At 38.6% G+C, this 21,213-nt stretch overlaps 1 protein-coding gene across 5 annotated transcripts in view; it reads left to right on the top strand.

The window, feature by feature from the left end:
- Positions 1-21,213, top strand: part of LOC140304850 (teneurin-3) — a 207,533-nt gene that overhangs the window by 73,926 nt on the left and 112,394 nt on the right. For all 5 annotated transcript variants that reach the window (XM_072383646.1, XM_072383645.1, XM_072383644.1 and 2 more), the window contains 8 exons: positions 1,021-1,194; positions 2,328-2,392; positions 8,426-8,545; positions 11,647-11,730; positions 12,923-13,047; positions 16,780-17,035; positions 20,319-20,420; positions 20,786-20,980. In XM_072383646.1, coding sequence (XP_072239747.1) covers positions 1,088-1,194; positions 2,328-2,392; positions 8,426-8,545; positions 11,647-11,730; positions 12,923-13,047; positions 16,780-17,035; positions 20,319-20,420; positions 20,786-20,980 — 1,054 coding nt within the window. In that variant the 5' untranslated portion in view covers positions 1,021-1,087. The remainder of the gene's footprint in view (positions 1-1,020; positions 1,195-2,327; positions 2,393-8,425; positions 8,546-11,646; positions 11,731-12,922; positions 13,048-16,779; positions 17,036-20,318; positions 20,421-20,785; positions 20,981-21,213) is intronic.

Raw genomic sequence — 21,213 nt, 5'->3', positions numbered from 1 at the left:
TCTCTCCTTGAAAACGGAGGAACAAACAAGGCTATGAAACTTACCGTTTTGAATAAATAAACTATGACTAAGAACAAGAATAAATTACAAAACAAGATGGCTCCTCAGGAGGATTGTTTCACTGCAGGCTCGTGGAATCTATGACCGTGAAAACTATGGCTCAAGACAAATGGCTGGTAATGATACTCATGGGAAGAGACAACATACTGGCACAAGACAAGGGAAACTCAGACTATTTGAACACATGAGGAACCAAGAGGAACAGGTGAAAACACTTGGGAATCAGGGAATCAGGGAAGACAATCAGACACCTGACACGGGAGGAAGGGCAAGATATATGAAACGAGGGGGAAGTTAGTGATTTTTCAGAATAAAACAGGAAATGACGAGACAAGACATGAAACAGAATGTAAATCGTGACAGTTCATTGGATCTGATAAAACTTTCTCTGAAGTACCAAAAACATAGCAGCCAGTGTTTGTATGTATAAAATCTCTGAGGGAAATGGTTGCAAAACACTCTTGGAATTTAAGAAAGAATATTTTGAACATCTATCCATTCATTTTCTATACCCGCTCAATCCAAGGGTCACGGGGGACTGGAGCCTAACCCAGCTGTTATTGGGCAAGAGGTAGGGAACACCCTGGACAGGTCACCTGCATCACATGGGCACATAGAGACAAAAAAAACATGCATACATGCAGAAATCATGCAAACTCCACACAGGAAGGATTCTAACCAGGAACCCTCTTGCCATGAGGGGATGGTGATAACCACCACACCACCATGCAGCCCCTATTATTGAATATGCTAAACATATGCATATATACAAACATGTGCACTTTGGTGGAACAACCTTGTAGCACTTAAACTGTAGTAATGAAGATTTATAGAGTCACCTGGCGCTGCCACCTGAGGGCAACAGTGTGTGATGGAAGTGCATTTGTTTTTTTAAAGGTTTTGTATGTAAAAGTCAATATACCTTATAGTTTTTGCTGTTTTTCTTCTCTTGCCTTCAAGGCACTTCCTCTTTAAAACAGGTACAGGCACCACCCCCCTCTTTTCCACAGCCACTCCTGGCTACACCATGGCAACAGGCTCAGTGTACTCCCCTCCCACCAGGCCATTACCAAGGAATACCCTGTCCCGTTCTGCCTTTAAGTTCAAGAAATCCTCAAAGTATTGTTCATGGCGGTAAGATGGAACTTTTTATCTTCATTTCATGTGTTCATTTTTATCTATTATTTTCTTAATAATTTCTGTAATCACAAAAGCTCAGTTCAATTGACTTCAAGTAGACAAGTCTCAGGAGTCTGGCATGACTTAATGAAATAAAAGCTCATGTTTACGAAGTATATTTAATATATCACCTATTATACCAACCACAGAGATCTTCCTGTAATATAACTATGTAAGACTTCCTTTTTCTTCAACAGAGTACAGAAAGATGCTCACATAAACACAAAAATAAAATGGAACTGGATATAAAGAAATGTTTTTTTAAAGATGTATATAAAAGGGACTTAGGTTTAGCGCTCATTCAATCCAAAGAGCTTTGTTCATATCATGATTTAGTAATACACCAATGATTTTTTGGTTTAACATTAACGTGCCCTCATTACAAGATTACATATATTGTATATATAATTTAATATATATATATGTTTACATCTCACATGCGCGAGTGAAGTGAACTTTAGAAAGAAATGTTTTAAATATTGAAATTATTCTAAAAATTAAAACATTAAAAATCATTATTCATCCTATTTTCAGCCCTAAATTAATAATTAACTTCAGTAAACAGACAGACAGACAAACAGATTATAATAAAAGAATCAACAATAAGCATAAAATAGCTGTGCAAAAGGGCAGTGCAATGAAATTTACATATATAGGGATTCACAGTTATGTTAATTTAAGTCCACCGATGTGCACGCAATCTAAGTGTCATTGTAAATTTTAGTATGCATACACTTATTGTGAAAGATTCTAAGTTTTAATATAATATTAAGTTTTAAAGTTTGTAACTGGTGAAAAGTCTGGACTGCAGGTTGACTGGCCAATACCCTAAATGTTTCTACTAAGAAGCCATATTTCAGGCAGTAAGAAAACAAATCATGAATGCTTTTTTAAATTCACTGTAGTTGTTTTTGTTAGAATGTTTCAAGTAGTCAATATATGGGCAGAGAATTGGTGTTTACGAGAAGATATTTAGTTAAAGTTGATCAATTTACTTGATTGACCCTAGTGGTCATGTGCACACCCATAATTGCAAAAATTATAACTTTTATATGGCCAGCTTTATTTTCCATTTTTCCTTCCCTCAGGTGTACAGCCATCAGCGCAGTTGGTCTTTCTGTACTGCTCTCTGTCCTGCTGTGTTACTGCATAGGTAAGATTATACACATTAACAGCCTGTCCATCTTCATGGTGTTAATGCGCATAAGCAACACATCCACACATATTTAATTAATATATTCACACATATTAATTTCAAGGGTGTTTTAGCTCAGGCATAGACTTAAAAATAAGTCTTTAATTAGTTATTTTTCTGACTCGTCCATTAATTTTAGTGGATTTAAAGGTAAATTGCAACTTGGCTACAATTTGCAACTGTGGAATTTAAGATTGGATTTTACTGTCATCTGTAATTAAGTGTTTGCAAGCCATACATTATAGTAGTACTCCTGACTCATGCAAATAGGTTTATATTTTTCTATGTAGAGTAAACAGTGAAACTGTAAAATATATATTCAATCATCAGCTTCAGCTGGGGAAGCTTGATGTTGCTATAGCCAACTCTTGCTAGATGGTACGTGAGCTATGATGGTGGCGTCCTGCGGCCAGACTGCAGAATTAAATCCAAACATTTCACTCTTTGCACCTAATAACTTTTGTGGTGAAATCTCCGACTTCACCACAAAACTGGGCAGAATTGCCCTCATTGAAGTACTAGTAATAGTAGTAGTAAGTATGACACTCCCTGCAATTCTGCCAACAACAAATAGACACTCTTACACAAGCAAACACTTAAACACTCCCTTAAGACACTTACCAGGCAGCTTACTTCCATAACTGCAGACAACAAATCAATGAAGGAAACTATACTTGATTTACATACATGATCCTGTCAAGAATATGACCTTCCACCGTTTACACCGCTTAGGTTTGAAGAATATTAATAACAACCGCCGCCCAATCATGGGCAAATTTGAACATTACAAACAGAAAAAAACAGGTTCAACAACTTTGGACTGAACGACCAATTTCCAAAAAATCATGCAGACAGAAACAACCTCACCCCATGAAGGAAAGAAGACAGTGATCTCAGTTGACAAATTATACATTGATGGACAGTTTATGCAGAGATAAGAACATAACACCATGGCTCTTTTAAACAAACTGATAAAGTGACAGGTGAGTTACAATGAGACAGTGAAAGCGCAGGATGGAGAGGCATTGCCTGGTTCAGGAGCCTTATATTCTCAGGGTAAAAGCTCCTCCTGACTCTCTCAGTTCTTTTTGTCAGGCCTCGGAACCGTTTGCCTGAGTTATGCAGCTGAAACAGACAGTTACTGGGGTGGGAAGTGTCTCTGGTGATTTTGATGGCTCTCCTCTGGCAGTGCCTGGAATACATGTCCTGCAGGGAGGGCAGATCAGATCTGATCCAGCGCTGGGCTGCTTTGACCAGTTTCTGCAGGGTTCTACGGCTCTGTACGTTGCTGTTGCCAAACCATGATGTGATGCACATGGTCAATATGTTCTCAACAGCGGCCGTGTGGAAGGCTTTGAGGATTTTAGAAGAGACCCTAAACCTCCTCAGCTGCCTCAGGTAGTGAAGCTGCTGTCTTGCCTTTTTGACCTGTATGTGGGTGAGCCAGGTAAGATTGTCTGGGAGCTAAACTCCAAAGTAATTGATGTTGTTCACTCTTTTCACTGGAGCACCTGCGATGGAGAGAAGAGAGTAGAAGCACCTCTGTTTCCTCCTGAACTCCACCACCATCATCAGCCATGTTTCAGATAAAGACTGCAGTCCCTGATGTTGCGCTGGAGCTTTACTCTCACTTTGAGGTCATTCAATTTGTTGTCCAGTGACTGAACATTTGCTGGGGAATGGATGTTGGTGTGATCGCTCCCTCAGTCTGAGTGGTACTCCGTCCCATTTGCCACAGTGTTTCTCTGTTCGCTGCGTGCAAGGCCCACCGCTGTTGATGTTGTTTATGGCACCCTGTAGTATCTGTGATGGCCACCCTGACCCCATCTTCAGGGATTAGTATTAAGATTTAGTATTATCAAAGTTTGTTTCAACTGAATAAAATTATAGGTAAGAAAAACAAATTCAGAATACATTGGCTCCGGCAAGAACATTTCCACCCTGACAACACCCTGGTAAATTATTCGTAAACCAACTTAAACAAAACCAGGAAAACCAACCGTCTCTAGCACTAAAGACTCAGTAGAGATAGATACAAATTTTAAAGACTTCTATGCAAACTTATACTTAACAGGGAAAACAAACCAGGAAAGCATCAACTAATTTCTAAAATAAAATCTATTTGCCACAGTTAAATAAGGATCAAACTGACATGCCTGAATTAGCAAGAACAGAAAAAGAACTCTACACTGTTCTCAAACTCATGCCTAAACATAAAGTACCAGATCCTGACGGCTTTCCTGTTGAATTCTATAAACATTTCTCGTCAATCCTAGCACCACTATTCCAAAGAGTCATATCTGAAATACAACATAATTCAAGAATACCAGAAAACATGAATAAAGCCACAATCTAATTCATTTTAAAACCCAACAAAGACCTGACATTACCAATTACTTCTCACCCCATTTATTTCCTTTATGTAGATGCAAAAATTATTACCAAATCACTTGCTCACAGAGTTGAAAGGATCATTTCATGTATCAACCACCCCAATCAAGCTGATTTCATTAAAGACAGGCACTCGTCCAACAACACATGCAGACTTCTGAAGATAATAGAAAATTCATCATCACAAAAATCCAAAACCATCATAGACACAGTTGTAGACAAAGCATTTGATCGAGTAAACCGGTAATTTCTCATATCCACACTACAAAAATTGGCTTTGGGGAAAAGATGTATTACCTGGATTAAAATTCTTTACACTTCACCATCAGCCACTATAATCAGCAATGGAGCAACATCACAGACTTTCATACAGCACAGGGGGCCAAGGCAAGAATGCCCACTTTCCTCCTTTCTGTTTACAATCTTCATTGAACCATTATCTGCTGCTGCAGTTCGTCAGAACATTCATATTAAGGATATCCAGACATCCCAAACATACTACCAAATGAGCCTTTATGCAGATGACATATTGCTTTTTTCTACAAAACCCACAGTTATCACTTCAAGAAACAATTAAATTATCCAAAGACTGGACATAATAAACTGGCATAAATATTTTATTCTTCCGTTACATAATAACAGTTGGGATGTGACAGCCCATACACCACTTATTCTCCTTTGCAGAACTCATATCACCTACTTGGGCATTAATATTTCCCCCCAGGGGAGTTGTTCAACCTTAATTTCACTTATATCCTCTATTTAAACCAAATATAACAATAGGTCCATTGATTTATGACCCCCTTGTCATAATAACCTGGCCAAGGGAGGAACATCTGTGCCGATGGGCTGGAAGTCCCTAAGTCAAAATGGGAGATACCTCCAAAGGTAGTGAAAAACGACAGAGCTAAGATCCTATGGGATTTCCAGATCCAGACTGATAAGCAGGTGATAGCAAACCAACCAGACATTGTGGTGGTTGACAAACTACAGAAGAAGTCATTTGTGAAAGATGTAGCCATTCCAAGCCAAAGCAACATACATTTGTTTTGTAATTATACCTAAAAAAATTATATTTTGTAATTATACTGAAACCCGCGATGTTTTGTAATTATACCGCAAGCGACTATGTTTTGTAATTATACCGCAAGCGACTATGTTTTGTAATTATACCGCAAACAGCAATGTTTTGTAATCATACCGCAAACAGCTATGTTTTGTCATTATACTGAAACCGGCGATGTTTTGTAATTATACTGCAAGCGGCGATGTTTTGTAATTATACCGCAAACGGCGATGTTTTGTAATTATACCACAAACTGCAATGTTTTGTAATTATACCGCAAACAGCAATGTTTTGTAATTATACCGCAAACTGCGATTATTCCACAAACTGCAATGTTTTGTAATCATTCCGCAAACAGCGATGTTTTGTAATTATTACGCAGACTGTGATGTCTGTAAATATTTCGAAAAGGCTATGAATTTCTGTTTATTTCTGTATAAGGACACAGAGCCAAGTTTGTTATTTTAATGCTTCTTCCACTCCCTGCTGCAATGCTTTTATTTTATGTGAAGGACTTTGAATTGTTTTGTACACGAAATGTGCTCTACAAATACATTTGACTTTGACTTGAGTTGACCAAAGCCACAGAGACCTGACCTGGGAAAGGCTGTGGCAATGGCAGCTAGCTTAACTTGCAGTAGAACAGTCACCTTAAAGATGTATGCCATGTAGCATATCTTTTTGTTTGAACTCTTTAAAAAAAAACAACTGTACTTGACGCAGATCAAGTAATGACTGAGAGAACACAAGTTGTCACAGTCTGTTGAATTAGCAAGCTATTTGTATAGTAGCTGACTGACGGGAAGTACTGTTACATAGTACTGGCACATAGAAGATCAACTAAAAGGTGAGAATCTAAACCCATGACACACTTTGACTTATTTGTACAATGAAGCAGAAACGCATATAGAAATGTAAAAACAGAGACGAAGACACAACACATCTGCCTTTCAAGTGGTAAAGCTCTGTGTGTTTAAGAGTATGAAAGCTGGAGTGCTTGCTAGTTGAATGGTTAGACCACACACCACGTTGGCAATGCCAATTCAATTCGAATCCCGATCGTGTCAATTTTTCCTGCATGTCATTCCCCCAGTCTTTCTCCTCCATTCCTGTCTCCCTTTACTGCCCTGTCCATTGAAGGCAAAAATAAAAAATAAAAAGTATTAAAGCTGAACAGGGATCAGTCTCTCCTCTGAGTAGACTTAGTGACAGGTCGACAGGTTGACTGTATTCATTTGGGTATGGTGGCTTAAAATATATCTGAGACAGCTTCCAGTGATAACCTCTTATCACCATAACAACTTAACTATGTTTAGTTTAAAACAAATGGAGACTGTTGGAAATTGATAGACCCTTACAACATGTATTTCTTATGGATTGATGTATTTTTGATGACCAGGTAGTTCATTCAATCCTTATCTAAATTGGTCTTAAATGTTCTATCTTCAAAATTTCCAGTATTCAAATTTTCCATTATATAATTAGTGAGAGTCAGTCTTACTGTTATCATGGCTGTTAATCCTCTTACTTTAAAGCACACACACTAGCAGACTAACAGACTTGTACAGTTTCCTTTCAATTAACCAACACTCCCATGACTCTTTGTTTCTGTCCTCACCCACGAGGGGTTACGGGTAACAGTAGGGCTTTCATTTTAATGAGGCAAACAGATGTGTATGTGACTGTGAAATAACTGTGTGCTGTATGTAATGTGTTAATTGTGCATAGGCAGGGGATCCACAGCAGGGGTTTCTCTCTTTCGATATATATAAGTTAAATCAATTGCTTCTTGTTTTGCTCTTTGCCACCCTGTTAGCCAAATAGGAGGCTCAAAGATAATTTGGCAGTGGAGGAGCAAATCAAAGTGTGTGTAAGGAACAGCTAGTACGTAAGAGCAGTTTCCTAACCAACCACGCTGTTTTGACTGACAGGATTTAGTGAGACCTGCTTGCTATTTGAAAGCACACATTGATATGGCACTAATTTTCCTTTGTTTAGTCAGTATGAAGAACCAAAGCACATATAGCGATCTTCTGTGTGTAGGGCAAGTAACATTCTGTGTGAGGAATTCAGTCCAGACTCCTTTTAACGAACACAAACAGGTTACTGCTTTTGATCTTCATAGCATCACTTTGTGACATATTACATAAGCCTCCTCACATATTCATCATCAGACTTGTGGGATGGAAAATTATAGGTAACTTTCATGTTTTATTGTAAGTGTCCCAATGTGGTCTATGTGCTCCCAAACTTTTAGAAATCAGATGGTAGGACAGGGTGGCAGGACAATGGTTCTATCCTCCCTTTTATTCTTCTTTCATTTTGTCCCATTGTACATATTTGCCATGGCATCTCTCTGTTATGCTTGTTGACCATCACTTTTCCTTTTCCTGTATGATTTCTCCTTTTTGCACTACTCGCTGTTTTCTCTTTTCCATCTCATTTTCATTTAGCTCTTTATTGAATTAATCTCTATGTTTCTATTTTGCTTTGGTCTTTTTTTAACCCTTTCTGCTTTGCTGTCATCTCTACAGCTATGCACCTGTTTGGTTTAAACTGGCAGCTTCAGGAGAGCGAGACTTATGGAGCATTTGAAAACGGAGGAGGTGGAAGAGATACAACTCCGAACACTTTTGTGGTGTCCACAGACAATGGTGAGTTTCTTCATAAATGTAACTCTTATTATTTCTTTTTGCATCAAAACCTATAAAGATTTTGGGAGAAATTGCCAGACATATTTGCCACAGTTTGACAGCTTCTTCTTAAAAAGGCTGGTAATGTAGTTAGAAGAAAGTCATTTCCTTTCAAGTGAAAATAAAACTCACTGGTGTTGTATGGGAGAAACCTCAGTCTGCTATTGTTTTGAATTTGTACTCATTCCTTTTTTTTAATATAACATATAATATATTCTCTGCAAAGAAGGCTGTGATCACTGCAAGTTCTTTTCAAGAAACTGCTATTCCAATATTTTGTTGGTTTTTGTGAAGGTAAAGGTGAAGAGGTCATGGCATCTGTATTTATGCTTGATTCACTGTGTTTGTTTTTCAAGTAGAAATAAAGTTTCAGATATTAATTTAGATTTTATTTTATATATATTGCAGCAGGTCACATCAAGGCGCCTCAGTGCACTTTACAGAAAATATCAAGTTCAAATTCAAATCCAGTTATCCAATTACTTAAATCCACTTGAGTACAAATAAATACATGAAGAGTAAAGACAGAAGAGTTCCCTACAGCAGCAAGCTGAGAGATGGCTCAAAGTCCTTCTAGAGTTGGTTGTCACTGAGCATTTTCTTTCTATGTCTATGCAATACTGCACACAAAAAGATGTGAAGTTATTAAAGAGTGAGTGAAGAACAAATCACAAATGACCTGACAAGGACAGCACTTCACAAGTACCTGCCTAAGAATTATAAAAAGAGGACTGCATTATAGAATACAGTTTTTTCTAGCAAGGAGATACAATATAAATAAATCATTTAGCAATTATAAGTTCAGAATTATCAAACATTTACCGTACCTATTAATCCATGTTGTACTTGTATCATATGTATAATAATTATATGTATTACATATAAGTATGTGTATAGATATGTCATTGCTGAAATTATCAGTACCCCTGGAATTTTTCCAGAAAATGCACCATTTCTCCCAGAAGGTTATTGCAATTTGTATTTTGGTATGCACATGATTATTTCCTTTATGTGCACTGAAACAACACGAAAAAAGCCAAATTCGACATAAAGAACTCACAAAGAACTCCAAAAATGGGCCGGACAAAATTATTGTTGTGTGTCTGTATGTGCCACACTAAGCATGGAGAACAGAAAGAAGAGAAGAAAACTGTCTGAGGACTTGAGAACAAAAATTGTGGAAAAATATCAACAATCTCAAGGCTACAAGTCCATCTCCAGAGATCTTCATGTTCCTTTGTCCACTGTGCGCAGAAGTTTACAACACATGACACTGCAGCTGATCTCCCTGGAGGTGGAAAAATAAAAACTGATAAAAGACTGCAACGCAGGATAGTCCAAATGGTGGGAAAATAGCCCCAATCAACATGTAAGCAAATTCAAGCTGTTTTGCAGACTCAGTCTGCAGCAGTGTCAGCTCGAACTATCCATTGACATCTGAACGAAAGGAAGCCCCCCTTCTGACACAGAAACATAAAAAAGCCAGACGGGACTTTGCCAAAATGTACTTGAAGAAGCCAAAATCCTTCTGGGAGAACGTCTTGTGGACAGATTAGACCAAGGTAGAGCTTTTTAATAAAGCACACCATTCTACTGTTTACAGAAAACGGAATGAGGCCTACAAAGGAAAAAACAGTATCTACAGTCAGACATGGTGAAGGTTCAAAGATTTTTGAGGATGTTTTTGGTGCCTCTGGCACTGGGTGCCTTGACTGTGTGCAAGGCATCATGAAATCATGAAATGAAAAAGATTTTGGGATGCAATGTAGGGTCCAGTTTCTGCATCAGAGGTCATGGGTGTTCCAGCTGGACAATGACCCCAAACATACCTCTGATAGCACCCAGAAATGGTTGAGAACAAAGCGCTTGAGACTTCTGAAGTGGCCGACAATGAGTCCTTGAGCAGTTTGCAAAAGAAGAGTGGTTGAAAATTCCACTTGAGAGGTGTGACAAGCTCGTTGATGGTTATAGGAAGCGATTGGTTTCAGTTATTTTTTTCAAATGGGTGTGCCACCAAATATTAAATGTGGAGTGCCAAAAATTTTGTTTTCGCGTTCTGTGTGAAATTATGTCAAATTTGGCTTTTTTTCTTCTCTGCTTTGTATGTTCCAGTGCACATAAATTAAATCAACATGTGTGTACCAAAATATTTCTAATTGCAATGATATTCTGGAAGAAATCGTATATTTTCTGGAAGAATTCCATACACATATACACATGTATATATATAAAAATATTTTTATATACTGTATATATGAGGTTGGAGACTCTGGAAAAGACCCACAGCTCTGGCTGCCTGACTGAGAAGGTACACTAGAAAAGCCAAGAGAATGAACCGGACGTTCTCCCCTGAACCATCCAAAGACAGACTGAACACTACTGGAAGAAGCATCAAATAACACTAGCGCTCCGTGGTTAGTGGATCTGAGAGATGTCCACAGCAGACTACCAGAACAAGAACCAGTGATCATCAAGATGGCAGACATCCAAGAAAGGGTCTCAAGTATGAAGAGTTGGACTGGACCAGGTCCTGACATGATACACAGCTACTAGAGAGGAGAAACTAACTGCACTCCATGTGTGTGTTATAGCACAATTGAAGTAGCTGTTGAGGTATGGACAGTCCCGTGACCTGCCTTTATACAACATGAGAGCTCCTGTCAGGACTCAGAGCAGATGAATATGTACAAGGCTCATTACATGAGGCTCATTTTTACGCAGTGGAGATATTAAATGGTTCTGTGGGCCTATATAGCATATAGTACTTGTTTGTTTGTATTTAATGTGTGAGTTTGGTATTGTACAAGCCTTTTTACTTACGTGAATTGAAAGCATGAGAAACAGTTCAGGAATGTGAGTGTGTTTGTTCACTCAAATTACTGTAACACATTATTCCAGCTTCACTGACACTTCTATTTCCTGTATGTGTATTTTCTTGTCCAAATAAAGAAAATAAATAGTTTGTCAAATACAGGTAATGACGGACAAAATAAATTGTCATGCATCACACTGCAATAATTTTTCTGTAAAAGAAATATCACTCCTTGTTTCTCATTTTACAGGAAAGATGTTGCTGCTTGAGAACAACACCATAGACACAGGGGAGGTGGATGTGGGGAGACGAGTCATACAAGACATCCCACCAGGTTAAAACACACACATACATATAAATATATACCTATATATTGTATTTGTACATGTATTGAACAAAGTGTGTTTGCAGTGTGTGTATATTTTCTTTAAGTTGACTCAGCTGTATACACTTTGGTTAAATCACAGTGTTATGGTCTGTTATGTTGGTTTTGTTTCTGTTCACCTCATTGAGGGTGAGGGTAGAATATGTAACAAAAAAAGTTATCTGTGTTGAACATGTTCATTGAAGTAAAGGAAAAACAACCTCATTTTGAAAAAAATCAAGTCTGCTTACCATAAAGAACTTAAGCAATAGCAATGTAACTGAACTGGTATGTATTTAAGAAATTATTTTCAAATGTATTTGGCTACTGCTTTTTTAAAAATTTACTTCAACTTTTTTCCTAGAAAGGATGTGAAAATAACATCTTGACTAAATTACGTCTGTCGCACGTGGGTGCGAAGGACTCAAATGCTGGACACACAAAGAAATTTGAGTGGACTTTAATTTTACTAGAGATCCTTGGGGGATAAAGTAGTGCGGGTGAATCCACAAGGTCATAGTCGAGTGTTGCTTGAAGACGAGAGCACAACAGGACTTTTCTGAGAGCACACCAGAAGGCAGAGGAGAAGAGGGCACATGAGTAGATGGCAAAGACAGGCCAAAAATCAAGTCACAGTGGTTAAGGAGGCCTTGATCACATGACCATACAGAGGAGATAAACAATCAGGTGATGAGTGGAAGGAGAGTCCAGGTTAAATACTGCAGAGGATGAATGATGATGGTCAGATGTGCAGAAGAAACTGCCTCTCACGCCCACACACATGAGAGGAAAGATAGAGCAGATAACACAGACAAGGTAGAAGAAGGGGTCAGCACCTGAGAGGGCAAGGGGACCATGACAGCATCAGTCAGTGAGCATACTGCCTCAGTGGCAGATAAATAAGATATAAGTAAATAAAAAAGATAATTTCTGGCAACATAAAAAAACATGGCAATACTTTTTTCAAGAAATAATATTGTAATAGTCCAAAAAAGGGTAATGGGGTGAATTGTGATGACTAGAATCTCTCAAACTATTTTTTTCATTTACTTTTTGCATGAGCACGTTGTGTATTCTGAGAGGGACATATTTTGTTGTGAACCTGGGTTAAATTTACAAATAATAGATTTTGACCTTCCTGGTCCTATTTTATTTATTCTAGGTGTGTTTTGGAGGTCCCAACTATATATTGACCAACCGCAGTTCTTGAAATTCAACATCTCTGTACAAAAAGATGCTCTGGTTGGGGTGTATGGACGCAAAGGACTACCACCATCACATACACAGGTTGGTTGCCGAAAAACCATGTACATCAGTATGATATGTTCTTTTGTCTGTATAGCCTACATAAAATCATATAGGAGTTTAAACAGTTTTTAGACCTGATATATCTTTATGCCATGAATTGCTTAAAGGAGAACAATTATACCCCTTTTCCACCAGTTCACTCAGGTCGCAGGCACCTTAATGACATGTCTGTGAAATCATTTGGTCAAATTCGCCACGGATCAAGCACAGCAGCCCTCTCTGCAAAATGTCTGTCGCATTTTCCTGCCGCTGCAGCGGCAGCTGCTGCTCACTCCGCCCCCCTCTTCTGCCCAACGTTCGGCGTCAGTCTGCTATGACAACAGTTCAATTCAATTCAATTTTATTTATATAGCGCCAGATTACAACAATTGTCATCTCAAGGCTGATTTGTAAGTCGCTTTGGATAAAAGCGTCTGCTAAATACATATACATAAACATAAGGCACTTAAGTAATATAGTCCAATTCAAGCCAATTGGAATTCAATTTATTGTAATCATAATCCAATTAATTCATATAGAGCCAATTCAAAAATAGTATCCTAGCTAAGGAAACCAACAGATTGCACCGAAACTTGTCTTCGGTCTAATCTCCCGTCCTGAGCGTGCCTGTGGCGACTGTGGAAAGGAACGACTCCCTTTTAACAGGAAGAAACCTCTGGCAGAACCAGACTCAGGAAGGGTGGCCATCCGCCTCGACCAGCTGGGGTTTGAGAAGACAGAAAAGAGGGAAAAGAGGGGGAAAAAACACCATAACACCATTCAAAGGATACCTGTTGGAACAGGGAAACACAAGTTAATAACCACAATAATGTCACATGTACATAAAATCAATTTAGAAATTAAACAGGGGGAAAAAGAGAGCAAAGTGAGGAAAGGTGTGACAGATGAGGTCCCCCAGCAGTCTAAGCCTATAGCAGCTTAACTATGGGATGTTTCAGGATCACCTGAGCCATCCCTAACTATAAGCTTTATCAAAAAGGAAAGTTTTAAGCCTAATCTTAAAAGTGGAAAGGGTGTCTGCTTCCCGGACATTTACTGGCAGAGAGGGGCCTGATAACTGAAGGCTCTGCCTCCCATTCTACTTTTAGAAACTCTGGGAACCACAAGTAAACCTGCAGTTTGGGAGCGAAGTGCTCTGTTAGGAAAATATCTTACAATGAGATCTTTAAGATATGATGGAGCTCGGTCATTAAGAGCTTTATAAATTCTATTCTGAATTTAACAGGGAGCCAATGAAGAGAAGCTAAAACTGGAGAAACATGATCTCTCCTGTTAGTTCTCATCAGAACTCTGGCTGCAGCATTTTGGATCAGCTGGAGGCTTTTCAGAGAATATGTGGGACAGCCCAATAATATAGAATTACAGTAGTTCAATCCTGAAGTAACAAATGCATGGAGCAGTTCTTCTGCATCACAGAGACAGGATGTTCCTGATTTTAACAATATTATGAAGGTGAAAGAAGGCACAAACCTGTTTTATATGTTTGTCAAATGATAAATTCTGGTCAAAAATAACTTCAAGGTTCCTCACTGTAGTACTAGAAGCCAAGGATCTGCCATCTACATTAACTATATAGTTAGACAATTTCTCCCTGAAGCACTCAGGTCCAAAGAGAACAACTTCAGTTTTGTCTGAATTTAGAAGCAGACAGTTCTGAGTCATTCAGGTCTTTATGTCTTTAAGACAGGCTTGTAGTCTGACCAATCTATTGGTTTCACCTGGTTTCATAGATAAGTACAGCTGAGTATCATCAGCAGTAACAACAGTTGAGCACGAGCTGTACACACCGTTACATATGTTTGAGCCAGAGTCAGACCCTGAGAATGTAATATAACACAAGCTGCTGTATAAATCATTTATTACAGCATCGTTTGTACCTGCATGAACTAGCAGTTAGCATTAGCTTGTGGTAATCAGACAAGAGAAACACAAAGCACACTTACATCGTCTGTCCTTTCCCCACGGATGGTCGGTATCGATCCCTCTTTTAGGAAAAGTTTTGCTGCCAGTCCATCTCAAAATGTTTGGCACACACAGAGGTTTATGCTGACCGTGGCCGGAACTTCGCCGCCAAAAATAAACTTTATCTACTCCCGTCGTGCACCCCAAATTCAAATATATTAGTGTAGAAGAGCTGGAAAAGTGATTTAAGTGATTGTCTCCTTTAAGTCAGTTCAGTTTTAATCATTTTCATATATAGTAAACTATATATAAAGTATACTGAATAAATATTCAATATACTTTACAATAAGAATATGAGAGCACGAAGAAATGAACTATGATTTAAAGTGAAGTATTTATATCTTGTGCACTGGTATTGTGCTAATAGAACTATATTTGTGTGTGTGTGTGGGGGGGGGGGGGGGGTGTTACTGTATCTGCCTTTGTATAAGAATGAAACTGAAATGAATATTGTAAATGACAACATTAACTTTGACAAAAGATAAGCACAGCAAAGGATAGGCAACTACATTAGAAAGGGAGTTTGTTTGGTCACATCAGAACCTTTTTCAAGATCACGTCAGAATGAGACTTCAACATGTATCATGATGTCAAGAATTGTTTGCATTGACGCAGAGGAAAGCCAAGGGCTGAAACATGTTCTGTTACCAAGTAATATTAAAGTATCTGACAGTTTCGGATATCATAGTGAACGTTTTATCAGAACGGACAAATACATGTCATGGTAAAAACATCCATCACTAATACCTACTTTTTCTGGTAACGTTTGTCCCAGCTGACGTTGGGTAAGAGCCAGCGTACTTCCAGTGTACTTCCTGGAAATGTCTTCAGACACTAGTCTATCAGAGAACTGCTGTAAATAGTCAACCATTGAACCACAATCTCCAGGAATATACACATATACACCGATCAGCCATAATATTATGAGTGTGATCTCCTCATCCTGCCAAACGAGCTCTGACCAGTCGAAGCATGCTCAAAGAATATCTTAAGGTGTCCTGGAGTGTCTTGTACCAGGACTTTAGTGAAGGAGCCTTTTAGCCCCATGGGTTGTGGGGAGGATATTCGTGTATTGGGCTTGCTTACCGCAGATGCTATCAGATCCCATTAGAGTGGTATCTGGAGAGTTTAGAGGTCAGGGGAACACCTCAGGCTCTTTGGCATGCTTTTTAGTCCTTTCTAAGCTGTTTTTGCGATGCTCAGTGCCGTCCCTCTGCAGAAAGCTGCTCGTTAGGAAAGTGGTGTTTTCATGCAAGTGTTTAGGTAGGTCAAAGTGATATCCATGTGAATCCAAAGATGCAGGTTTTCCCAGCAGAACATTGCATTGGATCACAATGAGAAGTGTTACTCACTTTACCTGTCAGTGTTTTAATGTTATGGCTGATCAGCGTAAACTTCACATAGAAAAGACCCCGATGACCAGAAAGTTTAGACCCCAAGCTTGACCCCAAAGTGACAGGTCCAACCACTACATCAATTACTACCTTGAGATTAGGTGTTTTGTGAGACAAAGAATAAGATGATGCAGCAAAGAATTGTCAAGAGGCAATGTCACAGAAGTCCATCCGATTCTTCATACCATGTGCCAAAAGTCAAATAGGTTAACTAGTGGTGATTAATTAGACTAAAATTTATATTCCTTTAGGGGATATGAAAAACTAAAGTTAATGACTCTCTGCCTATTTCATGTCTAGCTGCTGTGTGTTTTTGTATATGTATTTTGAGTTTTTCAAAAATTTTGTCTTTCAGTATGACTTTGTGGAGCTGCTGGATGGTAGTCGTCTCATTTCCAAAGAGAAACGAGCACTCAGTGACATAGACTCAGTATATGCACACCTAGCTGGTTATCAAGATGAAGAGTCTCGTGGAGGAGCTCGGCACACACGCTCAGTAAACGTGCTTGAGGCTGGCTTCATTCACTACCTGGACACGGGAATCTGGCATCTGGCATTTTACAATGATGGACGTAACACAGAACAAGTTTCATACAATACTGTCATCATAGGTAAGACACATTAAGTAAGGGCTTTAAAGTACTGATGAGGTGGTAGCATAGCATTATTACACAAACGCAGAAATGTGAATTAATCTGAAAGCTCTCAGTTTATTTTCAGTTCTCAGTTGTAATTAGCACAGACCCAGGATGTATTATGTTAATACCAGGTGTAAACAGGCTTTACTAGATTCAAGAAGTTTTATTTTTCCTGAGGGAAACTGCTGTGCAACAGTTACAATACACACTGGGAAAGTAATAAAATAGAATATTATATGTTATTTAACATGCATAAATAACAGATGTAACTGAATACAACACAACTGACAAATGAACAAAATTACCATTTATAGGTAGGTGTTAACTGAGGGTATATACAATATACAGCCCTGTGCAATGTGCAATTTTAGCAGCCTCAATAAAATACAATATATACAATATACAAAACGCCAGAAGTAATAAAGCTTTTCAAGTACAGGCTCTGACAGTCTCTTCCACTAATGAGTATCTATAATATTCTCTAATGTCCTGTAAAATGCTAAGGTCTATGGCATATTGTAAGGTAGGTTATGTATAGTCTTATCTTTCCTTGGAGGGATTTCAGCCATGAAGTCTGATAACACTATACCCCAAAGAAATATTTAAAATTTCAGTGTGTAGAATTTAGCACAGTCTGTATAATAACATGCTTTCCTAATCTTGGATTGACAAACTTATATCCAAACACTCTACAGGTCTCCCTCCTTGCCTCTCTGCCATGTTGCACTGCCTCGTTCCTACAGTAGCCCAAAATGAACAAGAAACATTTTTTGTTAGCAGTTTTTGCTGCCTTTTATATTTTTCATTGCCACCATAGATTTTTCTGCACTCTGAAGGAAAGGGGGATGTGGTGACTTTTAAGTTCACTGCAGTTTGCAATTTATGCGGCTGGTTTTAAACACACCTTAGACATTTAACCCTCAAGAGTAAGGATGACTGATCTATTGTCTCTGTTGCACACTAGTAAATCTGCTGTCCTTTTATTGTCATTGTGGAAAAAAAAGATAAAATAATTTTTCACACTTTTACAAACATATTTCAGCAAAATGAACAGCTCCACCTGCTCTCTCATCACTTTTAAAACTGTGTTAATCTGTGGCTGTTAGACACCATTAAAGAAGAGCTTTAAAAAGTCAACCAAGATGTGACTGCCTACCTAACATCATCACACACAAAGAAAGGTTACAAGACAACACACTATGGGCCCAGACAAAATTAGATTAGTTTTTACTCACCCTTTATGTTACAACTAAAATACAAACACATCTTTGTTTATTCATCCGTAGCGAAGCTCAATGAAGCAACAGGGATGTGTCTCGTTTGTCCTACCGTGGACTGCAGATAAGGTTTTTTACTTCATGCAGGACAGATAATCACTATGAACCACAAGAGTGTCAAACATATCTTTTGGTCTGCTAATAGTGATTTGAATTGATTTGTATTTTGATTTATATTACAGACTGGGTCATTAACACTTTTCAAAACTTAATGAATCACATTAATTGCAGTAACCTGACATTTGAAATGCATTTATTGTAATATAATAGATGCAAGATTAGTATAAAACTATAGATTTGTTTAGTCATCATTTATATTTTCTCCCTGCATGCAGAGCACTGTGTTAATGCAAACTAAACACATGCAAACTGCAGCTTTTAAACACTCTGTGTCAGTACTCGAGAGGGATTCAGGACGCAGATGCAGGGTCGTGGTTTCAAGATGGTTTTATCATAAACACAAGACAGATGACGGCACTGCAGGGCGCTCTCCCGGCAGTGCAAACGAAAAGGCTATAAAACGCCTAAGCGCTCTCCTCTGTAACTAAAGGAGGGGAGGAGCGCGGCTATGAAAGTTAACAAACGTAAAATCTCTCCACAACGGGAGGAAAACCAAAAGCTATGAACTCTTAACAAAACAAAGTCACGCTCTCAGAGTGAGGCGGAATAAAACAAAGGCGCACTCTTTCAGAACAGAGGCTCTATGGAACTTTATCTTTAACTTAAAGCTCTCATTTAACGGAGGTGACTATAACAAGTAAGAACGAAAAATCACTCCGTGAAAATGGAGGAAAAACAAAGCTATGGAACTTAACGTAACAATAAATAAACTAAGGCTATGGTACAAGGATAAATTACAAAACAAGACCGCAGGAGAGTCGCTCGCTGCAGGCTCGTGGAAACTGTGGGTTCTTGACAAGACAAGGAGAGTGGCTGGTAGTGACGCTCGAACCGAGACAACATACTGGCACAAGACAAGGGAAACGCAGACTATTTGAACACACGAGGGACCAAGGGGAACAGGTGGAAACACTTTGGGAATCAGGGAAGACAATCAGACGCTTGACACAGGAGGAAGGGCAAGTTACATGAAACGAGAGGACAAAATTAGTGCTTTTTCAAAATAAAACAGGAAATGACGAGACAAGACGTAAAACGTAAAATAAACCGTGACACTCTGCAGATATCATTCCGCTATTAAAAGCATTCTGTTGTTTTTCGTTATAAGAACCCTGCATCTGTCATACATAGAGTGTCATGAGCATGATCCAAAATTACATTGCCAACGTTGAACCAAGTTACCAATTATTCTATAAAGTATACAATAATGTACTGAATTGTTTAGAGTATATATGAATTATAGCAGTGTTTTGATAGATTCAAGAGAAAGAACAAGACAGAGCCTTTTGCTGTAATCTGGACCTGAGTCACATATTTGTACATACATGGAGATAAGGTGTTGAGTGGGACAGACTCAGTACGAGCATGCATGACATATATGCTTGTGTTTTAAATGGTATAAACACTTGTATTTCATACCATTAAAACAAACATCCTGAGCCTCATGCATCCTCAGGACAAAGGATCAATTAGAATGACGTTTTGATGCAATCTGTTAACTTTTTTATTTTAAATTATTAGATTTTATTGGATTGTGATGGTATTATAATGAATTGGCATATAATTGGCTGGACTTTGTTGTCTATATGTGCCACTGAGATACACAAGAGAGTTAAGAATATTGTGTGAGAGAAAGCGAGAAAGAAAGAGATAGAGCAGGGTGATAGAATGTTAAGATGTGTTGACGGGGCTTACTGGCAGTAACTACAGCAACCACAGAGCAGTGATCTCTCAGTGTTGCGTGTATGTTCAGTGTTATCTGTATGTTCTTTCTGAAGATATTCGGTTGCATTTCCATTCTACCCAATTCATTTTCAGGATACTAAACTACTACTCTCTCTCTCTCTCGCTTAATCAAGAGTCGATTGTGGAGTGTTCTCAGAATTGTCACGGGAATGGGGACTGTCTCTCAGGAATTTGCCACTGTTTCCCAGGATTCCTGGGGCCTGACTGCTCTAGAGGTAAATACACATATACAAACACCAGCCACAGAGACCCAGTGATTAAAACCATATTAATCAATCAAGGAAAGTCACACCAAAATATATCTCCGTTCAGACCTTAAAAAATTGAGTAGTTAAGAAATGGAGCTATCCTATTCTACAATCAGAACTGGTAGAGATAGTGATATAAAATATATGTAGAGTTGATGTTCAAGATTTCATTAAATATCATTTCATTTAATGTGAATCCTTTTAATAAGACATTTGCACAGTACCGACAAAGCGTAGACATTGACAAAGTGAACATTTTGCGATTTAAGTTTAATCAGTCTATGTAGTATATGTGACTGATGTGACTGTGTTGCTCAATGTGTCTCCTTCAGCTTCATGTCCGGTGCTGTGCAGTGGTAATGGCCAGTACTCCCGTGGCCGCTGTCAGTGCTACAGTGGTTGGAAAGGCACTGAATGTGATGTCCCATCCAACCAGTGCATTGACATCCACTGTGGAGGACATGGTATCTGCATTATAGGCGCCTGCATCTGCAATACTGGTTATAAGGGGGAAAATTGTGAAGAAGGTAAGAATAACGTCAGTTCACACAGATGTGTTTTCACGCTTGATGGTGGGCAGTACTGACATTTGGTACTGTGGTGAAAGCTGGCGACAATGGTAACAAGATCAGGTGCACAGTTAGTCAAGCAGCTTTTCAACTTTTCAATTTTAGACCCAAGTACAGCTACTGATTCAGCATATAGTTTAGCAAAGCAAACTGCCAACCCATTCAAAATTAAAAAGCCCACTGTACGGACT

Source organism: Leuresthes tenuis, unplaced genomic scaffold, assembly GCF_036924035.1.
Source record: "Leuresthes tenuis unplaced genomic scaffold, fLeuTen1.0.hap1 SCAF_4, whole genome shotgun sequence".
NCBI classification, from domain to species: domain Eukaryota; kingdom Metazoa; phylum Chordata; class Actinopteri; order Atheriniformes; family Atherinopsidae; genus Leuresthes; species Leuresthes tenuis.
The sequence above is the reverse complement of the archived record's forward strand: the minus strand, read 5'-3'. Positions and strand labels throughout refer to the sequence as shown.